Source organism: Ornithorhynchus anatinus, chromosome X1, assembly GCF_004115215.2.
Source record: "Ornithorhynchus anatinus isolate Pmale09 chromosome X1, mOrnAna1.pri.v4, whole genome shotgun sequence".
Lineage (NCBI taxonomy): Eukaryota > Metazoa > Chordata > Mammalia > Monotremata > Ornithorhynchidae > Ornithorhynchus > Ornithorhynchus anatinus.
Window position 1 is genome coordinate 46,095,789 of NC_041749.1, and position 27,107 is coordinate 46,122,895.

Genomic DNA, 27,107 nt, shown 5'->3' on the forward strand with positions numbered 1-27,107 from the left:
GGTCACTTCCTGCCTCTGGCCTGGAATGCCTTCCCTCTTTAAATTTGACAGACAATTACTCTTCCCCACCTCCAAGCATTATTGAAGGCACATCTCCTCCAAAAGGCCTTCCCAGACTAAGCCCCCCTTTTCCTCAGCTCCCTCTCCCTTCTGCGTTGCTCTGACCTTCTCCTTTTGTTCTTCCTCTCCCTCCCCCCCCACAGCACTTATGTATATATCTGTAATTTTATTGATGTCTGTCTCCCCCCTTCTAGACTGTAAGCTCATTGTTGGCAGGGAATGTCACCATTTATTGTTATATTGTACTTTCCCAAGAGCTTAATACAGTGCTTTGCACACAGTAAGTGCTTAATAAATACGACTGAATGAATGAATGACCCCATCCTTCAGGTAAGCAAATCCTTCACCACCCCCTCCCTACCTATTCTCTAGACTATAGGATCCTTGTGGACAGGGATTGTGTCTACCAACTCAGTGATATTGTTCTCTCCCAAGTGCTAAGTACAATGTTCTGCACACAGTAAACACTCAATAAATACCATTGTTTGATTATCGAGAATCCTGAGCAGAGATGCCAAGAAACTATTGAATGGGAAGGCCACTTAACTTAGACATTCATGATGTAGATGTGGATTTCACTCTTCCTCATTCAGAGGACTTGTTGCCTGACATGGACCTAGATCAGCCCAAGGACACCTAGCTAACTACCTAGTTTGCTCTCTTAAGACCTCCCAGGCTAGTGGTAGGCAGATATTCAGGGCTTGTGGAGGAAGCTAGAATACAGGATTGGGAGGTCAGTTGTAGGTGGAGAGTGCAACCCTCTAGACTGTAAATTCCTGTTGGCAGGGAACGTGTCTGTCACCTCTGTTATACTGTACTTAGTACAGTGCTCTGCACACTATGAGCGCTCAATAAGTATGACTGATTGATTGCAAGAGCGTTCCCTGTCTATGGGTCTCAGTGTGCATCTTAGTAACCCCAATCCTGCTGGCAGGCATTTTGGAAGGCAACAAGGGGTGCTCATTCCAGTTGTCCCATTTCCTGGACTGCAGCGACTGAAGCAGTCACATAGCTACATGGGAGCCTGGGAGAGGAAAAACCCAGTGCTGGGTTGTGCTGACAGATGTGGCCATTCAGGGAACAGTGAACAAGACTGCCAGCTCCTGCAAGATGTAATTGGGTGTTCTCCCATCACAGATCATTAAAAGAATGTTCATGCATTCCCCAGTTTTGGAAAATGTCCCCAAACCCCATGTCCATCCAGTCCGGCACAGTTTCCATTGGATGAGTACTGCTGGTTCGTATGAAAGTTGGTACATTGACCACATCTGTGTTCCCTACCTTCACTTCCAGCTCCAGGGGCTTCTAGCAAAACATCCTGAGGGGGTAGAAAACTTAATGGGCAAGGGAGAAACATACTAGTTGTAGGGAGGAGGAATCATTTCTTATTCCGAGAATTGAAATAGGGAATTCTCTAGTACTAAAAGAGGGGCATTTCTACAGGGAGTAGAAGCCATCTTAAACAAGGTGGATTGTGGAACCTGGAGGGAGGTTTAGAGTGGGTGCTTATCAAGAGTTCATCCAGTCCATCCGCCTGCCTTCAGGTAAGTGGCTGTGTTACAAGGACAGTGAGAGGAGGGACTTTATAGCTACAAAGGGGGCAACCCACCATCTAAGGCTTCGAATGGTAAACTTGCCGGTTGAGAATGGGTAATGGTGATGCTTGGCTCCCTGGGAAAATGTTTTAAATGGCTGATTATTTGGGTTCCAACCAGCAAAGTAGTGTGGCCTAGTAGAAAAAGTGTAGGACTCAGGGTTAAGAGATGTGGGTTCTAATTCTAGCTCCTCCACTTGCCACCTAATTGACTTTGAGTTGCTCATTTAACTTCTCTGTGCCCCAATTTGCTTATCTGCAAAATGGAAGTTATGTTCCCTGAAAACCAGAAAAGAGTTTCTGTATTTTACTTTCTCAGGTTTTCAGTGGCAGTGGCTTTTATGTTTTTTTGGGGTTTTTTAGTCTTTGTTAAGTACTTGCTATGTACTAGGCACTGTATTAAGCGCTGGGGTGGATACAAGCTAATCAGGTTGGACACCGATCATGTCCTACATGGGCTCATATTCTTAATCCTCATTTTACTGAAAAGGCAACTGAGGCACAGAGAAGTTAAGTGACTTGCCCAAGGTCTCACAGCAAGCAAGTGGCGGAGCCAGAATTAGAACCTAGGTCCTTCTGACTGCCACTCCTGTGCTCTATTCACTAGGCCATGCTGCTTCTCACTGGATCTATTTGGTTGAATGATTCTAATGGGTCCATTGACCATTCATTCATTCAATAGTATTTATTGAGTGCTTACTATGTGCAGAGCACTGTACTAAGCGCTTGGAATGTACAAATCGATAACAGATAGAGACAGTCCCTGCCCTTTGACGGGCTTACAGTCTAATCGGGGGAGACAGACAGACAAGAACAATGGCAATAAATAGAATTAAGGGGAAGAACATCTCATTAAAACAATAGCAAATAGATAGAATCAAGGTGATGTACATATCATTAACAAAATAAATAGGGTAATGAAAATATATACAGTTGAGCAGATGAGTACAGTGCTGAGGGGATGGGACAGGAGAGGGGGAGAAGCAGATGGAAAGGGGGGAGAAGAGGGTTTAGCTGCGGAGAGGTGAAGGGGGGGTAGAGGGAGCAGAGGGAAAAGGGGAGCTCAGTCTGGGAAGGCCTCTTGGAGGAGGTGAGCTTTAAGTAGGGTTTTGAAGAGGGGAAGAGAATTAGTTTGGCGGAGGTGAGGAGGGAGGGCATTCCAGGACCACAGGAGGACATGACCCAGGGGTCGACGGTGGGATAGGCGAGAATGGGGGATGGTGAGGAGGTGGGAGGCAGAGGAGCAGAGCGTGTGGAGTGGGCAATAGAAAGAGAGAAGGGAGGAGAGGTAGGAAGGGGCAAGGTGATGGAGAGCCTTGAAGCTTAGAGTGAGAAGTTTTTGTTTAGTGCAGAGGTTGATAGGCAACCACTGGAGGTTTTTAAGAAGGGGAGTGACATGCCCAGACCTATCCCCAGTTGACCAATAGAAAGTCAGTTCACTGTTGGGTAAGGTTTGTGGTCAACCACCGGAAGTTGTTCTAGAGGTCTCAATTTTGCCTTCTCATCCTTGATGAGGCTCCATTGCGATTCATAGTTTGGAGTCTTTAGCACAATCAAAGGGATCCTCAGACTCAAACTCTCCTTCATAAGCTCATTGAGGAGGCATATTTTCACCATCCACTGATCTTTTGACAGACTCGCTTGCAAGCTGGACTGGGATATGGAAACACCTTGAACTGCATTCTCACAGTGTACAAAAATGAAAGTGTAAGTACATCATTGGTTTCTACTGGTCAAAACTGGTGTGGGATATTCTACTCAAGGCACACTTTAGTCAGTCAGTCAATCATATTTATTGAGTGCTTACCATGTGCAGAGCACTCTACTAAATGCTTGAGAGAGTACAATATAGCAATACACAGACACATTCCCTGCCCACTGTGAGCTTGCAGTCTAGAGGGGGAGACAGACATTAATATAAATAAATAAATTACAGATATGTACTTAAGTGCTGTGGGGCTGGCAGGGGGAAGGAATAAAAGGAGCAAGACAGGGTGATGCAGAAGGGAGTGGGAAAAGAGGAAAGGAGGGCTTAGTCAGGGAAGGTCTCTTGGAGGAGATGTGCCATCAGTAAGGCTTTGAAGGCAAGGAGAGTAATTTTCTGTTGGTTATGAGGAAGGAAATTTTCCTTTAGAAAAATCATTACTCTTAGGGAGAGACTGCAGCCCCTGAAGCTGCAGGGCCTTCATTTGACTCTTGATTTGGGGTCCCTCTATGCCAAACAGGAAATGGAACCACATACTCTTCTGAACAGGACTCTGGAAGAAACACAGAGCCAAAGTTCTAAAAATTTGTTCATTCCTATGGCCGTGGACAAGCCTGTATTCCTGGGGCTAGGGTATTTTGTGCAGTATAAGAAATTAAATCAATGCTCCATGAAAAAGGGGCCCCAAACCTTCTCTTTCTCAGCCAGCTCCCAAAGGCTAATCCCAGAGAAGAGAGACTGGCACATGCCAATCTTCCCATGACCCCAGAAAAGGTCCTAAAAAAATCCCCCAGGAGCCAGGAACCACATGATACCACAAATGGTAGCCAGCTTCGGTTCCTCCACAATCATCCAGGTGTCCCTGTTGGCGGCAGAATCCTAGGCTGAATGGACCATGGGTCTGGCATTCATCGATGATATTTACTGAGCACCCTCTGAGGATAATAATAATGTTGGTATTTGTTAAGCGCTTACTATGTGCAGAGCACTGTTCTAAGCACTGGGGTAGATACAGGGTAATCAGGTGAGGGTAGAATGAGGGTAGAACATGATGATGAGTGCTTGGGAGAGTACAGGAGAAAAAAGACACATTTCCCTGTCCTCAGAGAACTTTCAATTGAATGTTTGGTGTTACACTGGGTGGACAGTCTTATCTTCCTATTGAATCCATTTCTTAGAGATTCGTGGAGTGGTAGAGAGACTAACAGTACTACTCTTTGATGGAAGGAACTATTATCAGTATTTTTTCTAGCATATTAGGACTCTCCAAATTCCAACATGAAACTCTCAATGATGAATTTGATTTATGTGGGTGGAGGGTGGAGGATGGTTTAAAAGATTTGCAACAGCTAACCCTTATCACCCTGTGCCAGCTAGGGTGGAGTCCTGAGACACTCTGGCCTGGCACTATTTTCAGTTTCACTTCTCAGCCTCAAAATGGTATAGAAGCTTGTGAGCTCCCCCCTTAAACTGTAACCACCTTGAGGGCAGGGAATGCACGCATGGTATCTGTTAAGCGCTTACTATGTATCAAGCACTGTTCTAAGTGCTGGGACAGATTCAAGGTTATCAGGTTGTCCCACGTGAGACTCACAATCTTAATCCCCATTTTACAGATGAGGTAACTGAGGCACAGAGAAGTTAAGTGACTTGCCCAAAGTCACACAACTGAAAAGTGGCAGAGACAGGGTTAGAACTCACAACCTCACCAACTCATGACCTGATTCCCAAACCCGTGCTCTTTCCACTAAGCCACACTGCTTCTCTATATTTTCCCAAGCCCCTAAAACAATGTACTGCTCTCAGTAATTGCTCAATAAATAATAATGTTGGTATTTGTTAAGCGCTTACTGTGTGAAGAGCACTGTTCTAAGTGCTGGGGTAGATACAGGTAATCAGGTTGTGCCACGTGGGGCTCACAGTCTTCATCCCCATTTTACAGATGAGGTAACTGAGGCCCAGAGAAGTGAAGTGACTTGCCCACAGTCACACAGCTGACAAGTGGCAGAGCTGGGATTCGAACCCATGACCTCTGACTCCCAAGCCTGTGCTCTTTCCACTGAACCATGCTGCTTCTCTGCCACCAATAAATGCCACCATTGACTAATTGGAATGTGTCATGTTTCTGCTGCACTCTCCCAGTCACTTAGTACTGACCATTGTACTCAATAGGTGCTCAGTACATAGCACCGGCTGGCTAACAGGAGCCCACCATTTAAGTCAATGCACCCCTTGTGACACTCAACACCCAGCTGTCCTGCTATGGCCCCTTCTTTACCATCCCTGTCACAGGACCTCAATAATAACTGTATCAGAGATACAGGTGGTGGGGAGAGTTCAGTACTTTCGCATGCATGCTCAGCAGAGGTATCCCGAAATAACCTCCATTGAAAATGTCTTAGACCACTGAAATCTCTATCCTTCAGTTTTGACTTCCTCTAAGCCAAAAATCTGAATTTATATTGCTTTAAGTCTTTACACTTTTGTAGGCCTTTGTATAAAACAGGACTATAGATTTTGTCTGAAAAGTAAAACCCCATACTTCCAAGAAAAGCTGTTGTTAATTCAGCCTATTTTCCTCCATATTTGCCAATTTAGCCAAGATGCATTCTGAGGACTGTCATAGTTGAATTCTTCAAGACCATGCTTTTCCTAGGTAAATGAGTCACCAGAAGGAATCACAAAACAAAAGATAAGGATTTGTTGTCTGCCTTTTCCAACGCAGGACTTTATTTCATAGAGACCAGGAACCAAGTTACTTTATGAACATTTCATTTCTGCTTGAGATACACCAAGAGATCGGAGCTTTGAGGTTTTCTAAAACAATTTTTCTATCCTTACTTGGGTCTCTAGGAAGCGGGTTTGATAGGAACATAAGATCTGTACAGCTCACGGAGGGCATTCTGTCCTTATGATAATGATCCTTATATTTATTCATTCATTCAATCGTATTTATTGAGAGCTTACTGTGTGCAGAGCACTGTAGCACTTATTGTGTGCAGAGCACTGTACTAAGCACTTGGAAAGTAAAATTCAGCAACAAATAGAGGCAACCCCTACCCAACAACAGGCTCACAGTCTAGAAGCGGGGGAGACAGACATCTAAACAAGTGAACAGGCATCAATAGCATCGATATAAATAAATAGAACTATAGATCTATACACATCATTAAAATAAAATTAATAAAATTAATAGAATAATAAATATATACATATATACACAAATGCTACGGGGCAGGGAGGGGGGTAGAGCAGAGGGAGGGATTTGGGGCAATGGGGAGGGGAGGAGGAGCAGAGGAAAAGGGGGACTTAATCTGGGAAGGCCTAAGTTAAGTAAGCAAAGATTAATTAGGTTGGAGAATCCCTGTCCTGCATGGGGCTCACAGTCTTTGTAGGAGGGAGAATAGGAGATCCAAGGCACAGAGAACTGAAGTGACTTGTCCAGGGTCACCCAGCAAGCATTTGGCAGAGCCAGAATTAAAATCCAGGTCCTATGATTCCCAGGCCCGTGCTCTATCCACTAGGTCATGTTGCCTCCATGAGACTTCCCAACTGCTTTATAGGCAAGCAAAAACCTGCTTCCTTCATAGCTTGTACCTTCCTCTCAGCTAAGCGCATTCTGTGTCGACTGGTATTCTAACTTGCTTCGTACTCTGCTAGCAAACAAAGCCTTTCATGTAAAATGACATTTTTTTTTTTTGGCAACATGAAATTTGGAGTATAAACTCCTGAGCAGGGAATGTGTCTGCTTAATGTTATATTCAGATTTGCTCTTCAACTCACTAGATTTGCATTGGCTCCTCTCACCTTTTTTATAGTATTTGTTAAGACTTACTATGTGTCAAATACTGGTCTAAGCACTGGAGTAGATACAAGTTAATTAGGTTGGACAAAATCTCTGTCCCACATAGGACTCACAGTCTAAGTAGGAGGGAGAAAAGGAGAACTGAGGCACAGAGAAGTTAGATGATTTGCCCAAGGTCACAGCAAAAAATTGGCAGATCCAGGATTAAAACCCAGGTCTTCTGACTCCTAGGCCTGGGTTCTTTCCATAAAGCCATGCTGCTTCTAATTTCCCAAAGCCCTGCCCCCTCCTTTTTCTAAGCCTGCACACCTTCCACTCATTTCCAAATCTTTACCGAAGGAGAACTCAAGCTTCTGCCCCTGTAAACAATTTTCACAGTTTCTTGCACAAGCAGAGATTCCCAAGCCAGCCAAATCAGAAAGGAAAGTTGGACAACTTTAAGTTTCCTTTTCAGTACTATTATCTTTAAAAATGAAGGGCTTAAGTAATAAATAGCTTTTATGTTTTCAGGTTTGCTGTCTGTACTCTCCTAAGAGCTTACTACAGTGCTCTGCACATAGTAAGAGCCCAGTAAATACCACTGACTCATCGATTGTTAGTCTTTCCCCGGTTCACCCTCACGTCTTTATCTCATTGGGCCCTATCACATAGGCAAAAGGCAATATCAATTTAACTTGTAAACAGGGAAGGCAACGCCCCCTACTGGAAATATCATGAAGACCAGGAGTCAGAAGTCCTAGGTTCTAATCCCATCTGTGCCATTGGCTTTCTGGGTGACCTTGGGCAAGTCACTCTATAGGGTTCACTTTCCTCACCTTGTAAAATGGAGATCAGATCCCCGTTCTCCCTCTCACTTAGATTGAGAACCCCGTGAGACAGGGATTGAATCTGATCTGATTATCATGTATCTATCTACTCAAACATTAAGTACATTGTGTTGGCACCTAGTAAACTCTTAATGAATTAATAATAATAATGTTGGTATTTGTTAAGCGCTTACTATGTGCAGAGCACTGTTCTAAGCGCTGGGGTAGATACAGGGTGATCAGGTTGTCCCACGTGAGGCTCACAGTCTTAATCCCCATTTTACAGATGAGGTAACTGAGGCACAGAGATGTTAAGTGACTTGCCCACAGTCACACAGCTGACAAGCGGCAGAGCTGGGATTCGAACTCATGACCTCTGACTCCCAAGCCCGTGCTCTTTCCACTGAGCCACGCTGCTTCTCTACTTTTCATAAAGGATTAAAATCTACCAACCCAGCAAAATATTTTTTAAAATGGTATTTGTTAAGCACTTACCTTGCCTGATCTCTTGCAGTTAACAATGGAGTAGTGGACCAGTGGAATAACAGTTTAATGAAATGGGCCTTCTTATCTCCTCCAGCAGCATGAGCCATTTCTTCCTCTGAGGAAATTTTTGTTGGTAGGATGACTTTATTCAAAGTGACCCAGGAAGTAGAGACTGGGCTGAGGGAGAAGTGAAGATGTCAGATCCAGACCACCAACATTTTCTCTGTTCAAGAGTTGGCTTAGCCTTTGTGCTCATTGGAGAGAAAGATTATAATTTACAAGCAAAATGAGCTCTTCTACAAATGAGGGAATTTTAGCTTTGCCAGTGGCCGTTAGTTGTGGAAATTATTGAGCACCTACTATATGCCAAGGACGGGGATAGATACAAGGTAGTCAGATCAGCTGGCCCTGACCCATACAGGGCTCACAGTCTAAGAGGTAAAATACCTTCTCTCATCCTTTACTCAGTGTGGCTTAGTGGAAAGAGCATGGGCTTGGGAGTCAGAGGTCATGGGTTCTAATCCCAGCTCTGTCACTTGTCAACTGTGTGACTTTGGGCAAGTCACTTCACTTCTCTGGGCCTCAGTTCCCTCATCTGTACAATGGGGATTAAGACTGTGAGCCCGATGTGGGACAACCTGATCACCTTGTATCTACCCCAGCACCCTGGCACATGGTAAGTGCTTAATAAATACCATCACCACCATCATCCCAATTGAACAGATTGAAAACTGAGGCCCAGATAGTTTAGACTTGTCCAGCATAATAGAGCAGGTCAGTGGCATGTATTTTACTCCTTGTGGGCAAGGATCACTATTTCCAACTCTTGTTATATGGGACATTTCCAGGTGCTTAGTACAGTGCTCTGTACACAATAAGCACTCAATAAGTATCATCAATTTATTTTGGGATGTGGTTGTCTATAAAGTTTGGTCATTTAAAACTGTAACAAAGTTGGCTTTTCTTTGGTGATTTCTGTACAGAATTTGCAGTTCCTTTAGGTAACCCGAGCTTAGATTTTGCTTATCATTAGACTCTAAATTCCTACCATTAGACTGTAAGATTCTTGAGGGCAGGGATTGTGTCTATCTTCTCTATTGTATTATACTCTCCCAAGGGCTTACTACAGTCCTGTGCATAAAATAAGCACTTGGTAAATACTATTGGTTGATTGATTGGCAGAGAAGCAGCATGGTTTAGTGGATAGAGCACAGACCTGGGAGTCAGAAGGAGCTAGATTCTCATCCCAGCTCTGCCACTTGTCTGCTGTATGACCTTGGGCAAGTTACTTCACCTCTCTGTGTCTCAGTTCCCTCATCTGTAAAATGGGGATTAAGACTGTGAGGCCCATGTGGGACAAAGACTGTGTCCACCCTGATTATCTTGTTTCTACCCCGTCGCTTAGTATAATGCCTGGTACATAATGAGCGGTTAACAAATACCACAATTATTAATTATAAGATTGAACTCCAAGTCCAGTGGTCTTTCTACTAAGCCACACTGTCTCTCAATACACTGGACTGTAAGCTCCTTGGGAGCAGGCATTGGGTCTACTAACTCTACTGTTATGTCCCATGCATTTAGTACAGTGGTCTGCACAGAGTAAGTGCTCGGTAAATATTGTTGATTGGTTGCTTGATCCCACTGTCAATCCCACTTTTCAGATCATCCTTAACCCTTACTTTCTTCCCCTGCTAGGTTGCCGGATTCTTTAAAGGGATGTCATTCCCCTTGGCCAGCATTGCTGTCTATAATTCGGTAGTATTTGGTGTCTTCAGCAACACCCAAAGATTCATCAGTCAGCACCGCTATGGAGAGCCCAACCAATCCCGTTCTCTCTCAGACCTGGCTCTGGCCAGTGTGGTGTCGGGGCTGGTCTCAGTGGGGCTTGGCAGCCCTGTTGACCTCATCAAGATAAGGCTCCAGATGCAAACCCAGCCCTTCCTGAAAGGTACGGAGGTCAGAGCCGGGCTTTGTCGGGAGATCCCGTCTTGGGCAATTGTCTGGATGCTTCTGAACTGTTATTCAAGCATTTGAGGAAAGGGGGCTTCCCACAGCTGGCCCCCTGGCTGGTCTGTCTGTCAGAAATGTCTGTCCTGATCTTTGTGGGAAGATAGAAGTGAAATGTGCAGGATTACAGAGAGAAATCCAGCCCAGCCTCCTTTAGTCGAACAACCCCAACTCCATGGGTCCCTAAAGAGTAGAAACATGATGCTGGCCATTCTTCCGTTTTTATGTTGTGGTGACAGTCTGGTTTTCAGCTGATTTGGCCCCAGCCAGGGATGGACCCAGCATGGGATGCCTTTATTTTCAGAGCCCAGCCTCCCTCCTCCACGGCTCCTAAGATGGTATCCTGCTTCCCAGAAGTGGTGCCCACCTGAGTTCTCAGAAACCTGGAAGGGGAAACACAAAGCTTCTTGGGGGGTGCAGGAAAGGGGGGCAAGCAGAGTTTCCATTAAACATTTTTTATGTGACCTTATGTTTCTCTTCCATTACATAACACAGATAATGCACATCTGTTGCTTCCAGGTAAGTGAAGGACTGCCAATATCCTTAAGTCCCATCAGTGACCACCCTAGGTTCCACTGACAGCCAACATTTCAATCCAATGAGAGAGGGGTTTGCAAATGGTATTTTGGGGCCTAAGACATGCAGACTAACCTCCAGGCAACAGTTTGGGTCTTTGCAGACAAGTTCCTGATTAGTCCAGGAGGTCTCTGATTGACAGCTATTATCTGGGACTCCTGAGCTGCCCTCACTCTCACCCCAGTAATAACAATTATTATTACTACTAAACAAATACTATGTGTCAAGCACTGGACTAAGCTCTGGGATACAAGCTAATCAGGTACCTGTCCCCCATGAGTGCCACAGTCTAAGTAGGTAGGAAAACATGTATTGAGCCCCCATTTTACAGATAGGGAAAATGAGGAAAACAGAAGCTAAGTAACTTGCCCAAGGTCACTCAGCAGGCAAGTGGCAGAGCTGGGATTAGAACCCAGGTCCTCTGGCTTCTTGGTCTCTGCTCTTTCCACTTTCCACTCTTTCCACCCTGCTCTTCTGCCAGCGTGCTTAGACCCCCTGGGAGCTGCCCCAAGGGGAACGGCAGAGTGAGCATTGGGAACGGTGCTCCTGCCCATAATACCCTGGGGCAATCAGGAGGGACTGCTGGAGATAGGTTTGCCAGGGTGGCCCTGGCAGATGTGTTTCTGAACCCCCTTCCCTCTGTCTGCATGAAACTTCTCCAAACTTGTGGGTGAGCCCCATGGGCAAACCTTGCTCAGGGCATAATCAGATCAAAAACACAATTTTCAGCAAAAAAAAACCCCAACAACCCTCCAAAAGCATGACACATCCCATGTAGACGTGGCTCATGCTGAAAGTGGAGGCCTCACAGTTCTAGGCAGTGGCCCATAGCCTTTGGGTTCATTGCCTTCTCCATTCATCCCCAGGGAAAGGTCAACAAAAGGAAAACATGCACTTTCCCTGGGCTCAATAACACCCCAGCAAGAAGGCCATGAAAAAGAAATCCTGAAAAACTCAGTAGGTCCTTCGGTCCTGGAAACCCATTTCCCAGATCATTGGTCAAATGATCTTCCCCAGAGGAGGATGAGGCTGAATTAATGGGTCCTTGACCGATTGCCTTCGGTCCTGGAAACCCATTTCCCAGATCATTGGTCAAATGATCTTCCCCAGAGGAGGATGAGGCTGAATTAATGGGTCCTTGACCGATTGAGCACAATGGTTGTTCAGTTCCCTGCCCTCCCTTGGAGGAAGGGTCTTGCCTTATTTCACATCTGCACCCAAGGATGAATCCCTAAAGACGCTGTCATAATCAATCAACCAGTCAGTAGTATTTATCCAATGCCTACTGTGCATAGAACACTGTACTGGGCACCCACTGTATGCGGTTCAGTGCACTGAATTGGGTGCCTTATGTGTGCACAGTGCTATTCAGGAAACAGCATGCCAAATGGTTGGAGGATGGGTTTGAGAGTCTGAAGGACCTGGGTTCTATTCCTGACACCACCACTTATCTGCTTAGTGACCTCAGGCAAGTCACTTAACTTTCCTGTGCCTCAGTTCCCTCATCTATAAAATGGAGATTAAAACTGTGAGCCCCAGGCGGGACAGGGACTGTGTCCAACCTGATTAGCTTGTATCTACCCCAGCTCTTAGAACAATGGTTGACACATAGTAAGCACTTTACAAATATCATTATTACTGTTACTATTATTCTGAGTACTTCCTGCACGCAGAGCACTCTACTCACTTCACAGTCTTACAGCCAGAACCCTACAACTTCATTCAAATTGCAAAGTAGTCCTGGGACTCGGGAATTGCAAAGGTTCCGAGTGGGAGCCCTCCCCTGCTCAAAAGGAGGTACAGCTTATAGTCCTTCCTGTGGAGTCTAAGGACTTGACCTCTCTAAAAAAAAGTCTGGGGTCATATTTCTGCTCTTCTCCCTCTTTCTATCTCTACCTAACTGAATACTCAATTTCTGCTCTTCTCCCTCTTTCTATCTCTACCTAACTAAATACTCAAAAACCACCCTCTACAGTACTTCAGAAATTCTGATTCTTTCCCTTCCCATTTCTGCCAATGACATTTTAGTTTCAACTTTTGCTGGTGTTCCTCAATTTGGCAAATATTGAGTAACCAAACCCTCTTTTCACAAGAAACGCAAATAAAAACAAGCTTCGTAACCCAATGGATCCAACTGCTGACGTTAATCTGGTAGTGCAAGAGAGAAGATATGCTTCCAAAGCTCAAAGAGCCAAATAGAGTTTACCAGCAGGAGTGGCTGAAAATGCCTGTGCCTCAGTTTCCTCCTCTGTAAAATGGGGATTCTCCCTCTTACTAACTTTTTCTTCTTCTAGCTCTTACCTAGATTGTAAGCCCCATGTGACACCAACCTGATTATCTTGTATCCAACCCAGGGCTTGGTACAGTGTTTGGCATATAGTAAGTACATGACAAATTCCACAATTATTTTCATTTTCAGGATTCCTGCTGGGCCTACCTATCTCACAGAACACCCTAAGTGGTCCTTCAGTCAGATACCTTGCCTCCCCATTGGCAGAGCCTGGTAGACATGCCCCTACTTGCAGAAGAGGGACTGGAACGCAGGTCTTCTGATTCCTAGAGCCACAGGCAATCCTCTGGACCCAAATTAGGTTAGGCTCATGCAGTAGACTCAGTTTAGTGGGCAAAAATCGACACATTTTCTACTAAAATCCTATTCCCAGTTTGGATGGTTAGCATTTCTGGTATTAGGGAAGCAGCAGAACCTAGTGGAGAGACCCCTGGTCTGGGAATCAGAGGACCTGGGCTCTAAACCCTGCTCTTCTACTTCTATGCTTTGCAATCTTGGGCAAGTCACTTAATTTCTCTGTGCCTCAGTTTTCTCATCGGTCAGATAGGGATTGAATCCTACTCCCTCCTACCTAGATTGTGTACTCTGTTTGGGACAGGAACCGTGTCCAGCCTGATGATCTTGTGCCTACCCCACAGCTTAGTTCACTGCTTTGCACATAGTAAGCACTTAACAAATAATCTAATTATTATTATATGTGTTATCTCTCTGGATCGAGTAAATGATTTATAGTCATGTGATCAGGACATCGTTACATCCCATGTTTGTTGGGAGCCAATTGATAGTACTATTAATGCTGGCTGAAAGAAAAAAGTTGCTTAGGAATGAACAATTTAGGGAAGAAATAGAAATAATCCCCTCATAATGGTTGTATACTTAGTCCATTATTTATCCAAGCTATTGGAAGTTTCTAAACTTCATTTTCCTGGGAAGTGTTAATATTTATTCCATTTCCACTTTGAATAATCAATCAATCATATTTAGTGAGTTCTTACTGTGTGCTGAGCACTGTGCTAAATGCTTGGGAGAATACACTGGAACAGAGTTGGTAGACATATTTCCTGCCCACAAAGAGCTAAAAGGAGAGACAGACATTAAAATAAATGACAGATATGTATGTAAGTGCTGTGGGGTTGAGGGTGGGATGAATAATGGGTACAAATCCAAGGTCAAGGGTGATGCAAAAGGAAGGAGTAGAGGAAATGAGAACTTAGGGAAGGTTTCTTGGAGATGTGATTTTAGTAAACCTTTGAAGGTGTGGAAAGTGCTGATCTGTCGGAGATGAAGTGGGTGGGAGTTCCAGACTGGAGGAAGGACATGAGTGAGTAGTCAGTGCCAAGATTAGAGGAGATTGAGGTACAGTGAGATGGTTGGCATTGGAGGAGTGAAGTGAGAGTTTTAGGTGGTAGTAGGAAATCAGTTAGGTAAGATAGAAGGGGGTAAAGTGATTGAATGCTTAAAAGAGATGAAATTCTGTTTTTTCACTTCAAAACCTCCCATGAGCAAATGTTAGTGTGATGAACTAGACTGGTTGCTTTTAAATATTCACCCGAAAAGTTAATTTTTTATAAAGGAAGAAATAATAAATTAAATCAGTGTTTAGGATGCTACTTTGTTAGTTGAACATTAATTAGGCACCCAGACCCTGGAAAACAATGAAGATAAGCTCTCTGGTTCTGTCCTTCTTGTAATCGTTTTCAAGAGGAAAGATCAAAATTCTCCAAGGACAATGAATGTCCAAATGAGAAAGTTTAAATTATTCAATGAGGAGTGTAACACAAAATGAATCCTCCTCAGCATGTCCAACATAGGAGCATGAGAGAAGAGCTAAGATTTGGCCAACTCTTATCATAACACCCAGAGGGTGGCTGAAGCAGAAGCAGTGTTTCCTTTTGGGAAGAGCACAGGACTGGGAGTCAGAAGATTTAGGTTCTAATTCCAGATCCACCACTTGCCTGTTGTGTGGGCCAGGGTGAGTCACTTCTCATTTCTATGCCTCAGTTTCCTAAATAGGGAAATAGGGATTGATGACCCAATTAGACTGTGAACTCCATGTGGGAAAGGAAGTGTCTGATCTGATTGCAGTGTGCTTGGCACATGGTAGCACTTTGCACATGGTCAAAGTACAAGATGTGAAAGTCACAAAGTCCTCAGCAGAGAGATAGTTAGGTGTCTTTGTCTCATCCATCCCATTGGAAAAATCAGCTAGTCCTAAGCATCTGTGGGTTTTAACTGTCAAACTGCCAGGACAGCAGCAGGCAGGAAGAACCAGGCTGGGGAGCTGAAAGAGCTGCCATCTTGATGTCAGGGCTTTGGAGCTGGATTGAAGAAGCAGCATGGCCTAAGGGAAAGAGCAAAGGGAGTGGGAGTCAGAGGGCCTATCTCCTAATCTCGGCTCCACCACATCACTTTTTTGTCATCTTGGGTAAGTCACTTAACTTCTCTGTGTCTCCGTTCTCTGATCTGCAAAATGGGGGTTCAATACCTGTTCTCTCTCCATTTTAGACTATGAGTCCAATGTGGGACCTGATTATCTTGTATCTACCCCAGCACTTAATTGGAGTGCTTGGTACGTAGTAAGCACTTAACAAATGTTGTTGTTATTATTATTCAATCATATTTATTGAGTGCTTACTGTGTACAGGGGACTGAATTAAGCACTTGGGATAGTACAATAAAACAAAGCTGAAAGACACATTCCCAGCCCACAAGAATCTTTCAATCTGGCTCTGAAATCAGTGGTCCTCTTTATGTAGCTCTTTGCCCCCAAACAAAAAGTTTTTATTTCAAAACATGGCTAAGTCAGAGCCAGAGTTTTCTGGTCTTTTCAAAGATGGGCCTACCTTGGTCACTGTAGGCTAAAACCTTTTTTTTTATGGTACTCCTTAAGCACTTACTTTGTGTCAAGCACTATTCTAAGGCTGGAGTAGACACAAGTTAATCAGGCTGGATATAGTATCTGTCCCACAGGGCACTCACAGTCTAATTAGGAGGGAGAACATCTTGCAGTTGAGGAAACTGAAGCATAGAGAAGTTAAGATCACACAGCAAACAGGTGACAGAGCCGGAATTAGAACCCAGGTCCCCTGATTCCTAGGTCCATGCTTCATCTACTAGACCCTTATGCTTCCTACTTTGGGGTCCCTAGATCTACTTTGGGATCCCTAGATCTACTTTGGGGTCCTTGACTTTGAATGTAAAATAGTGAATAGTGAGAAACTGAGCCTGGTTTTCCAAAATACAAAAGAGTATGGGCTTGGCTTAGACAAAAGGGCCTTGAGCTAGAAGGCAGTGATGGCCCATAAGCAGGGGTCACACCTGTGCCCAGTGTGTTTTTCCAAAGCTGGTCATGTCTAGCTAACAAAAAATCAACCAATCAATGATATTTATTGAGCACTTGCTATGTGCAGAACACTGAACTAAGTCCTTGAGAGTATCCTAATCAATCAATAAATAGTATTTATTGATCAATTACTATGTGCAGAGCACTGTGCTAAGCACTTGGGAGAGTATTCTTGTCTTGTCATATGCTGTCGAGTTGTTTCTGACCCATAGTGACACCATGGACACATCTCTCCCAAAATGCCCTGCTCTCCATCTGCAGTCATTCTGGTAGTGTATCCAGAGAGTTATCTTGGTAAAAATACGAAGTTGTTTACCAATGCCGCTTTTCACACAGTAAACTCGAGTCTCCACCCTCTACTCTCTCCCATGCCGTTGCTGCCCAGCATGAGTGAGTTTCAACTTGCAGCAGATTGCCTTCCACTCACTAGCTACTGCCCAACTATGAGTGGAATACAATTGAATGAATGAATGAATGAATGAATGAATGAATGATGGATGGATGGGCCTCTGCTTGACTCTCCCTCCCATAGCGAAACTGGTAGAGGACTAGCTTGTAACTACCTCGGAGCTTAGTACAGAGCTTAAGTATAGTATAGTAAATGCTCACCAAATACCATAAAAACAAAAAGCCTCAGAGAATAACCCAAATGCCTTAAATCAGAAGTCTTTGAAGACCTGTGTTAGTCGGGAGTCATTCATTCATTCAGTCATATTTTTGAGCACTTACTGTGTGCAGAGCAGAAGATAAGGGGGGCTCTGTTTGGGAAGGCCTCCTGGAGGAGGTGAGCTTTCAGTAGGGCATTGAAGGGGGGAGTGTGCTAGTTTGGCAGATGTGAGGAGGGAGGGCATTCCAGGCCAGAGGTAGGATGTGGGCCAGGGGTCGACGACGGGACAGGCAAGAACGAGGCACAGTGAGGAGGTGAGGGTCAGAGGAGCAGAGTGTGAAGACTGAGGTGTAGAAGGTGAGAAGAGAGGTGAGGTATGAGGGGGCAAGGTGATGGACAACTTTGAAACCAACAGTGAGGAGTTTTTGCTGGATATGAAGGTTGATAGGCAACCACTGGAGATTTTTGAGGAAGGGCATGACATGCCCAGAGCATTTCTGTAGAAAGATAATCCGGGAAGCAAAGTGAAGTATAGACTGAAATGGGGACAGACGGTTGGGAGATCAGAAAGAAGGATGATGCAGTAATCCAGTAGGGATATAATGAGTGGCTGTACTAACAAGGTAGTGGTATGGATGGAGAGGAAAGGGCTGACTTGGGCATTGTTGTGAAGGTGAAATCGGCAGGTTTTGGTGATGGATTGGAAATGTGGGGTGAATGAAAGAGCGAAGTCAAGGTTGACACCAAAGTTGCAGGCTTGTGAAACAGGAAGAATGATAGTGCCATCCACTGTGATGGGAAAATCAGGGAGAGAATGGGGTTTGGGAGGGAAGATAAGGAGCTTAGTCTTGGACATGTTGAGTTTTAGGTGGCAGGAGGACGTCCGGGTGGAGATGTCCTGAAGGCAGGAGGAATACGAGCTTGGAGGGAGGGAGAGAGGAGAGAGGAGGAGATGTAGATTTGGGTATCATCCACATAGAGATGATAGTTGAAGCCAGGGGAGTGAATGAGTTCACCAAGGGGGTGAATATTGATGAACAACAGAAGGAGACAACTGACCCTTGAGGAACCCCTACAATTAGGGGATGGGAGGGGGAGGAGGAGCCCACGAAAGAGACTGAGAATGAACCACCAGAGAGATAAGAGGAGAACCAGGAGAGGACGGAGTCAGTGAAGCCAAGGTTGGATAACGTGTTGAGGAGAAGGGGTTAGTCAACAGTATCAAAAGCAGCTGAGAGGTAGAGGACGATTAAGATAGAGTAGGAGCTATTGAATTTGACAAGAAGGAGGTCATTGGTGACCTTTGAGATGGCAGTTTCAGTGGAGGGAAGGAAGCCAGAATGGAGGGGGTCCAGGAGAGAGTTGGAGGAGAGGAATTCGAGGCAGCGAGTGTAGAGGACTCACTCTAGGAGTTTGGAAAGGAAGGGTAGGAGGGAGATGGGGCCATAACTGGAGGGGGCAGTGGGGTCAAGGGAGGGTTTTTTAGGATGGGGGAGACGTGGGCATGTTTGAAGGCAGAGGGGAAAAAGCCATTGGAGAGTGAGAGGTTGAAGATGGAAGTTAAGGAGGGGAGGAGTGAAGGGGTGAGAATTTTTATAAGGTGAGAGGGCAAGGGGTCAGAAGCACAGGTGAAGGGGGTGGCACTTGAGAGGAGGGAGGAGATCTCTTCTGAAGATATTGCTGGGAAGGCTGGTAAAGTAGAGGAGGGGATCAAGAGCAGGGGAGATGGAGAAGGGGAAGGGTGACTTTGGGGAGCTCAGATCTGTTGGTGTTAATTATCCTAAAGAAGTAGGTGGCCAGATCACTGGGGGTGAGGGATGGGGGGCCAGGATGGGGAGGAACGGGGGGCCTGAGGAAGGAGTTAAATGCCCGGAACAGCTGACAAATGCCCGGAACAGCTGACAAGGGTGATGGGCATGGATGTCAATAATGGAGGAAAAATAGTTTTGCCTGGCAGAGGAGAGGGCAGAGTTAAGGCAGGAAACGATAAATTTAAAGTGAACCAGGTTGGCCTCGAGTTTAGACTTCCGCCAGCAACGTTCAGCAGCTCAAGCATAAAAGCGAAGGAGGTGGATAGTGGAGGTGATCTAGGGCTGTGGGTTAGTGGTGCAAGAGCTGCAAAGGAATAGGGGAGCGAGTGAGTTGAGTAGAGAGGGTGGTTTTGAGAGCATCTATTTGGTCATCAAGAGTGGGTAGAGTGGGTAGGGAGACAAGGTGGAGTGTGATGCGCTAAGAGAGATGGATGGGGTCGAGAGAGCGGAGGTCTCTGTTGGGGAGTAATACGGACTTTCAGGGAGGGGGAGTGTGAGAGGAGGCAGGTGCGAAGGATATGGTCAGAGAGAGGGATTTCAGAGTTGTTGAGGGTGAAGATAGTGCAGCGGTTAGAGATGATGAGATCGAGGGTGTGACCAAGTTGGTGAGTGGGCAAGGTGGGGTGGAGCAGGAGGTTGGCAGAGTCAAGGAGTGATAGAAGGGTGGCGACCGAGGAATCATCGGGTACATCCATGGGGATGTTGAAGTCTCTGAGGATCAGAGTGGGCTTGGAAAAAGAGAGAAGGGAGGTGAGAGAGGAATCAAAATGGTTAAAAAAGTTGGAGGTGGGACCAGGGAGGGCGGTAGATGATGGTTACAAGAATCTGGAGATGGTGGTAGAGGCGGATGATATGGGCTTCAAAGGAGGGGAAGGAAAAGGAAGGGGGAGTAGGAATGGTGCAAAAGCGGCATTGGGGTGCGAGAAGGAAGCCGACACCTCCTCCTTTCTCAGTGAGTCTGGGGGACTTTAACGGTATTTTGGGTAACAATGGTCACTACGATAAGGAAACCATTTTGATTGTATCACCCATCTGAGTAACTGTGGAGGCAGTAAAAGTTCAGTGCGGGTACTGTGTGCTATTATTCATTCAATTATGTTTGTTGAGTGCTCACTACAACAATAAACAGATACGTTCCCTGCCCACAATGAGTTTACAGTCTAGAGCAGGGAAGACAGACATTAATATAAATAAATAAATTACAGATATATTACCTCATGATATCCGTGATAGTTTCTTTACTTCTCACCCTGGATAAGAATGTTAATTCTTGATGAGAGTTTCAAGATCAGTCATTCCAGCCACGACTGTTGCAGCCCTCAGAAGATCAAAACAGGAAGGACTTTATGAGAGAGCAGTCTAAAGTTTTGATTAAGAGGTACTGAAATCTACCCCTGCTAGACCACTGATTCCTGTGAACACCATGTTTTGTATTTAAATTATTACATTAATGTAGGTGGTGTCTGTGGTTTGGGGAAGATCATTTTGATTTGACTCTCCCCACCAATGAATCCAACAATGCAATAGTTAGTAACTGTTGGCTGGTAAGTAGATGTTTGCTTAAATGGGGTCAAACTCCTCTCCTTTTCCCTGTACTTCAAGAAGTTTTGTTAAAGACAGAGTGACTACAGGCCCTGACCTAGAGTGAACTCTGGTAAAATGTGAACTCAATGTAGGCAGGGAATGTACCCGTTTCTTACTAAAAATAATAAGAGTAATTATGGTACTCGTTAAGCACTTATTATGTCCCACGTACTGCACTTAGGACTGAATATATTTATTGCTATTGTTCTTGTCTGTCCGTCTCCCTCAATTAGACTGTAAGCCCGTCAAAGGGCAGGGACTGTCTCTGTCACCGATTTGTACATTCCAAGCAATTAGTACAGTGCTCTGCACATAGTAAGCGCTCAATAAATACTATTGAATGAATGAATGAAGTGGATACATATCTGTAACTTATGTATATATCTTTAACTAATTTATTTATATTAATGTCTGTCTCCCTGTCTAGACTGTAAGCTCATTGTGAGCAGGGAATGTGTCTGCTTATTGTTACATTGTACTCTCCCAAGCACTTAGTACAGTGCTCCGCACACAGTAAGCACTCAGTAAGTGTGATTAAATGAATACAAGATAATCCAGTTGGACAGAACCCCTGTCTCACATGGGACTCTGAAGTTCTGAGGCAAGGTGGGGGTTCCCTAAATTTTGGCCCTAAATCCTGGCCAAAACAATTCTTGGTATCCCTTAGCAGAGTCGATAGTCTTAAAGTCCTCTATATCTTCCCTACCAAGGATAAACAGTATCGGGGCTCCCTGCTGAGTGAACCCCACTCCTGTGGACATTCCCATCCAACTTTAACCCTGTCATTCCCCCATTCCTATACACCCAGCTACATTCTTCTCCAAAGACTGGTTTCCTCACAGCCCAGAAATAAAACTCTTCTTTCCTCCGCATTTTCCTTTATTTCCCGAATCAAAGGAATGAACTCAATTTAGCTTCTTTAAAAAAAAAATTCATCTTAGAAAACAGAATCACCCCTTTGTACTGGGAGGTATTTAGCAACGTTTAAGAAGTGTTATCTGTTTGGTCAGGCTCATATCTGATTCCTCAAAAATATTGCTAATTTTGAATTCCAAAGCTTATGACAGGACTAGTCTCTCTTTAAATACCCTGGATTTTGTCAGTCAAAGCTGTGTCCCCGTATTGATGTGCAAGATGTTTACCACCAGCAGCATACAAAGGTTACTTATACAGGGACCCAAATCTAGTCTTTTTATTTGGCTATCTAAAGCAAGCATGTCCACTGACAGTAATAATAATAATAATAATAATAATAGGAATAAGAGTACTAAGAATAAGAGTAATGAGTGTGATATTTGTTAAATATTTATTACATGCCAGAGAATGTACTAAGCATTGGGGTAGATACAAGGAGAATACTGCACACTGAGACGCATGGGCCATCACACATGCAACTTTGGGCACGCAGAGCCGTGTGATGATGTCATATGTGCCATTTTGTCACATTCCTCCTGGCGTGTTGTCGAGGACCTCCCCTGAGCCCTCCCACCTAATCAGGAGTGCTTCCATCCCCTGTCTAAATCCCCAGGAACAGAGGTACTGCTTTTAAGCTATGAGACCCGATGGAGGGAGGCGGAGGGAGGCTGGACATGAAAAATAATAATACCGGATGGAGAGATGTCCCGTATTGAATCCGAACCAGACATGGGGCAGATCAGCTGCTCCTCAGACTGGACAAACCGGAGTCAAACTGGACAACTGGACACTGTGTCAGGCACTGAAGTGAGACCACAGTAAAGAAACAAACTCCCAGATCAATCGATCAATGATGCTTATGCTGTGTTTACTATGTGCAGAGCACAGTACTAAACACTTGGGAAAGTACAATACAATAATAGTGCAGGTAGATTTAAGCAGGAGTGACCCCCCACCCCAACAGCCCCGAGGAAGATGGTCATGGAGTGGGGATTCCACTCCAGCACAGTCCACTAGGACACAGTCTCACCCCAGTCTGTTTTTCCAGCAGAGTTAAACGTGAAGCCCAGAGTGAGTGAGGTTCCGGTCCAGCCCAGAATCTATAAAGGATCAATTCACTGCATCACAACCATCATCCGCAAGGAGGGGTTGGCGGGGCTGTACCGGGGGGCTGGCGCCATGCTCCTGAGAGACGTGCCGGGCTATTGCCTCTACTTCATCCCATATGTGTTCCTCTGCGAATGGCTCACCCCAGATGGCTGTGCCACCCCCAGTCCCTTCTCCGTGTGGATGGCAGGAGGTATCGCAGGTATGGCCATGGGGCCTAAAGTGGCTCAGCTCAGGGATGGGGAATTGCGGGTGGATTTGGAGCCCAAACCTCTATCCAGCTGGTCATGGCCAGTGGGCAGGCAAGCAACATTTGATGGGCTGAATGGGTAGCACGAAACGTGGGGACAGGGCCTGGCCTAGTAGGGAGAGACCATTACTGAGCATCACAAGACCCAACTCAACCTATGGTTTCCTGTGTGACCTTGGGCAAATCACATGTGCTCTCTGTGACTCAGTTTCCTCATCAGGAAAACCTTAGGAGGTAGTGCAACCTAGTGGAAAGGACCTTGGACTGGGAGTCAGAAGACCTGGGTTCCAGCCCCTGTTTTGCTCCAGCCTGCTGTGTGACCTTGGGCAAGTCTCTTAAACTCCCTGTGACTCAGTTTCCTCATATGCAGAATGAGGAGAAGGTACAGGCTCTCCCTGTCTGGGGCTTTTAAAGTTCCTTGAACATGGGGGTGCCTTAAAGACCTGCTTGGCCATCTGTGTACCAGTAGCATTAGCATTTATTGAGTGCTCACTGGGTGGGGTACATTGTACTTAAGGAGCATTACTCTTGGAATTTCATTCAATCGTATTTATTGAGCTCTTACTATGTGCAGAGCACTGTACTGAGCGCTTGGAATGTGCAATTCGGCAACAGATAGAGACAATCCCTGCCCAACAACGGGCTCACAGTCTAAATGAGGGAGACAGACAACAAAACAAAACAGAACAAAACAAAACAAGGAGTCTGGCGTCAATATCATCAAGATAAATAGAATCATAGATATATACACATATTAACAAAGTAGAGTAATAAATAATATATACAAATATGCACAAGTGCTGATGGGAGAAGAAGGAGGAAGAGCAGAGGGAGGGAGTAGGGGAAATGGGGAGGGGAGGAGGAGCAGAGGGAAAGGGAGAGCTCAGTCTGGGAAGACCTCATGGAGGAGGTGAGCTCTCAGTAAGGCCTTGAAGAGGGGAAGAGAGTTAGTTTGGCAGATGTAAGGAGGGAGGGCATTTCAGGTCAGTGGTAGGACATGGGCCAGGGGTCGACGGCGGGACAGGCGCGAACAAGCGACTGTGAGGAGGATAGCGGTAGAGGAGCGGAGTGTACTGGTGGGCTGTAGAAAGAGAGAAGGGAGTTGACGTAGGAGAGGGCTAGGTGAGGTAGGAGGGGGCTGGGTGGTATTTGTACATGGTATTTGTACATATCTTTAAAATATATATGTTATAAATCATTTATTTATATTAATGTCTGTCTCCCCCTCAAGACTATAAGCTCATTATCGGCAGGGAAAGTATCGCTAATTCTGTTGTGTTGTGCTCTCCCAAGTGCTTAGTATAGTGCTCGGCACAAAATAAGTGCTCAGTAAATACCATTGATTGATTGATTGATTATTTGGGAGCTCTGTACTAGGCACTTGGGAGCACAATACAAAACGCTGTGTCCCTCCCACTCTGCTTCAGCTTTGGGAGAGGGCTCAGGCCCAGACAGGTAAGCAGTCAGTTTTCTGGGGGAGTTTTTATTCTATTTTCAAACTCCTGAGCCCCACACTGTGGGCTGTGTATATGGGGAACACTGGGTCTTGTGCTGTGGCTCTTCTCGTTTGGAGGCCACAGAGCCAATAGAGCCAGATAACTGCAAAAGTCAATGAAGGGTTAAGCCATCCAAAACAACAGTATTTAAACAGGCAGCTTGGGATGTGGGGTCGGGGGGATAGTCAGCAGACCCCAGGCTCCTCCCTACTCCAAGCCACAGTTCCTAGTACCAGACAGCGGGATGTTGCCCAATACTCTGAAGGCTGAGCCTGTGTGTCATGGCCACTGGGTCACACTAGAGAAAGGAATCTGGCCCAGCCAGTAGAACCTGGAGCTCCCAGCCCAAGTGACCTGTTTCCAGGGGATGGCCATGTTTTTGGCTGGTGGTTTGACCTTAATTCCTGAAAGTGGTACCAAACACACAGAACTGCAGAAGCAAGATGCATTTCAGGGCAGGATAAGGTCCCTCCATCCCTGATTCTGTTTCCCAGGGCCCCTCCTGGGTGGTCTGTGCTGCTCAGCGAGAGCACAACCTGCCGCTTTATGACTTCTGCTTCAGCGGCAGTCTCCTCCCACAGAAGGACCGATTCAACCGGGCGCTTATAAAGCCATTACTGTTATCCTTGTGTTTTTGATGGGTTCTTAGCTCTTCTTTGTGACTCATCAATAACCCTTATGTATGCATGTGTGAGAGAGCGAGTGAATGAGCTTGTGTGTATGAGCGTGGATGAGGGTATGAAGGTGTGTTTATGCTCATGTTTAAAAGCAGGAGTTCTCAATGAAGTGGTCAAGTCGATTATTAAATGGCGGGATTCCAAAGGCAGTCAGGCCATTAATCTAGTAGTGGTGGGCAGCATACTGACTTGTTTTCTCTGCAAACCAATAGCCCTGATTCTTGGGAGTGGATTTTCTAACGTGTCAAGCCCTGCTAACTCTTTGATTATTAAATGGTGGGATTCCAAATGCAGTCAGGCCATTAATCTAGTAGTGGTGGGCAGCATACTGACTTGTTTTCTCTGAGAACCAATAGCCCTGATTCTTAGGAGTAGATTTTCTATCGTGTCAAGCCCTGCTAACTCTTTGTCCCACCTCTCTTAAGGCCAATCAGAACAGGCACAAAAGATTGGAAAGATTTGGAAAGTCCTAGCATTTGCTCCTGAGCCCACTTGGACCATCTGTCAGAAGGTCATGGGTTCAAATCCCAGCCCTGCCTCTTGTCTGCTGGGTGACCTTGGGCAAGTCACTTCACTTCTCTGTGTTACAGTTACCTCATTGGTAAAATGCAGATTGAGACTGTGAACCCCATGTGGGACAGGGACTGTGTCCAACCCGATTTGCTTGTATCCACCCTAGTGTTTTGCACAGTGCCTGGCACATAATAAGTGCTTAATAAATACCATAATTATTATTATTATTGTTATTATCTATCAGTCTTCCATTCACAGAAGGGCTTGCCCTCCCCAGGGGAAGAGACGAAGCAACTCCATAAATGAAAAAAAGAATCTCTCTCTCCTGGAATAAAAGCCATATATTTCTTGGGCCCTAGCTCTGCCTGGGACAAGACCCATCTTCCATACTGAGAGCTAGCCTTTCTTTCTTTCTGACACACACTTTTGTCCATGAAAATACAGTAGTGCAGCTTTTCTAGTCCCTCACCATTCAGGGTGAGGACTGTTCAAACACCAGTTATATCTGACCACTAATCAATCAATCAACCAAGTCTGCGTATTGAGCACCAGCAGGACATAACACTTGAGTTACTTTGCAGCAGTGACCTTGGCTTGCACTGAGCCATCCACACTCTCTTGTTTAGTCTCCTGTACCCAGAGGCAAGCATTGTGAGACAGTGGGTGGGAGGATGGATATAGTCCAATACCAGTATAGTATACCAATATAGTCCATGACCAGTCCAATGGTCATGAAAATGAATATCTCTCTGACTTTAGCAGTAGCAGACACCATTATCTACACCCATGTATGAAGCCACCATTATATATGATACTCAGACTCTTGTTGGGATGAGGAGTTTTTTTCCAGTTTGGGAGCAAAATTCTCCCCATGATTGCTCAACCATTCATTCATTCATTCAATCATATTAATTGAGCACTTACTGCATGCAGAGCCCTGTATTGGAGCACTATGGACTCTACTAAGTAGATAATAGAATTTATCGACTCTGTTGTATTGTACTCTCCAAAGGGCTTAGCATGTAATAAGTCCTCAATAAATACCACTGATTGATTGACTGATTGATTAACAGTGGCCTGCCAGGAGGGTTTCAGTTTCAGAACCAGAGTGATTTATTCTGTGTCTTCCTTCCCAGGAGCAATTTCGTGGGGAACCGCTACCCCCATGGATGTGATGAAAAGTCGACTCCAAGCAGATGGGGTTCATAAAACCAGATACAAAGGTGTTGTGGACTGCATCTCCCAGAGTTATCAGAAGGAGGGCTTGAAAGTAAGCAGCTTTGCAGCAAGAACCTCAGGCATCTTGATTCTGGTCACCTGAGAAAACCATGAGAACTGCGGGTATAGGTTTGGGAAACTATGGATTTGGTAAAGGCTTGCTAAGTAAGGGCAAGATGTCCTTCTCTTTGCTTCTCTGTCCTGGAGTTTCTTCTACAGTTAGATGTATATAAGCTCACGCTGGACAGGGAATG

The 27,107-nt window shown here is 45.2% G+C and overlaps 1 protein-coding gene across 5 annotated transcripts in view; it reads left to right on the forward strand.

Annotated features, from left to right (window-relative positions):
* SLC25A48 (solute carrier family 25 member 48) overlaps nucleotides 1–27,107 on the forward strand; it is a 53,388-nt gene that overhangs the window by 15,295 nt on the left and 10,986 nt on the right. For 2 of the 5 annotated variants that reach the window (XM_029052124.2, XM_029052130.1), the window contains exons 3-7: nucleotides 3,290–3,361; nucleotides 10,155–10,407; nucleotides 10,962–10,985; nucleotides 22,641–22,901; nucleotides 26,772–26,905. In XM_029052124.2, coding sequence (XP_028907957.1) covers nucleotides 3,290–3,361; nucleotides 10,155–10,407; nucleotides 10,962–10,985; nucleotides 22,641–22,901; nucleotides 26,772–26,905 — 744 coding nt within the window. The remainder of the gene's footprint in view (nucleotides 1–3,289; nucleotides 3,362–10,154; nucleotides 10,408–10,961; nucleotides 10,986–22,640; nucleotides 22,902–26,771; nucleotides 26,906–27,107) is intronic. The other 3 variants (XM_029052127.2, XM_029052128.2, XM_029052129.2) reach the window with 3 other exon arrangements.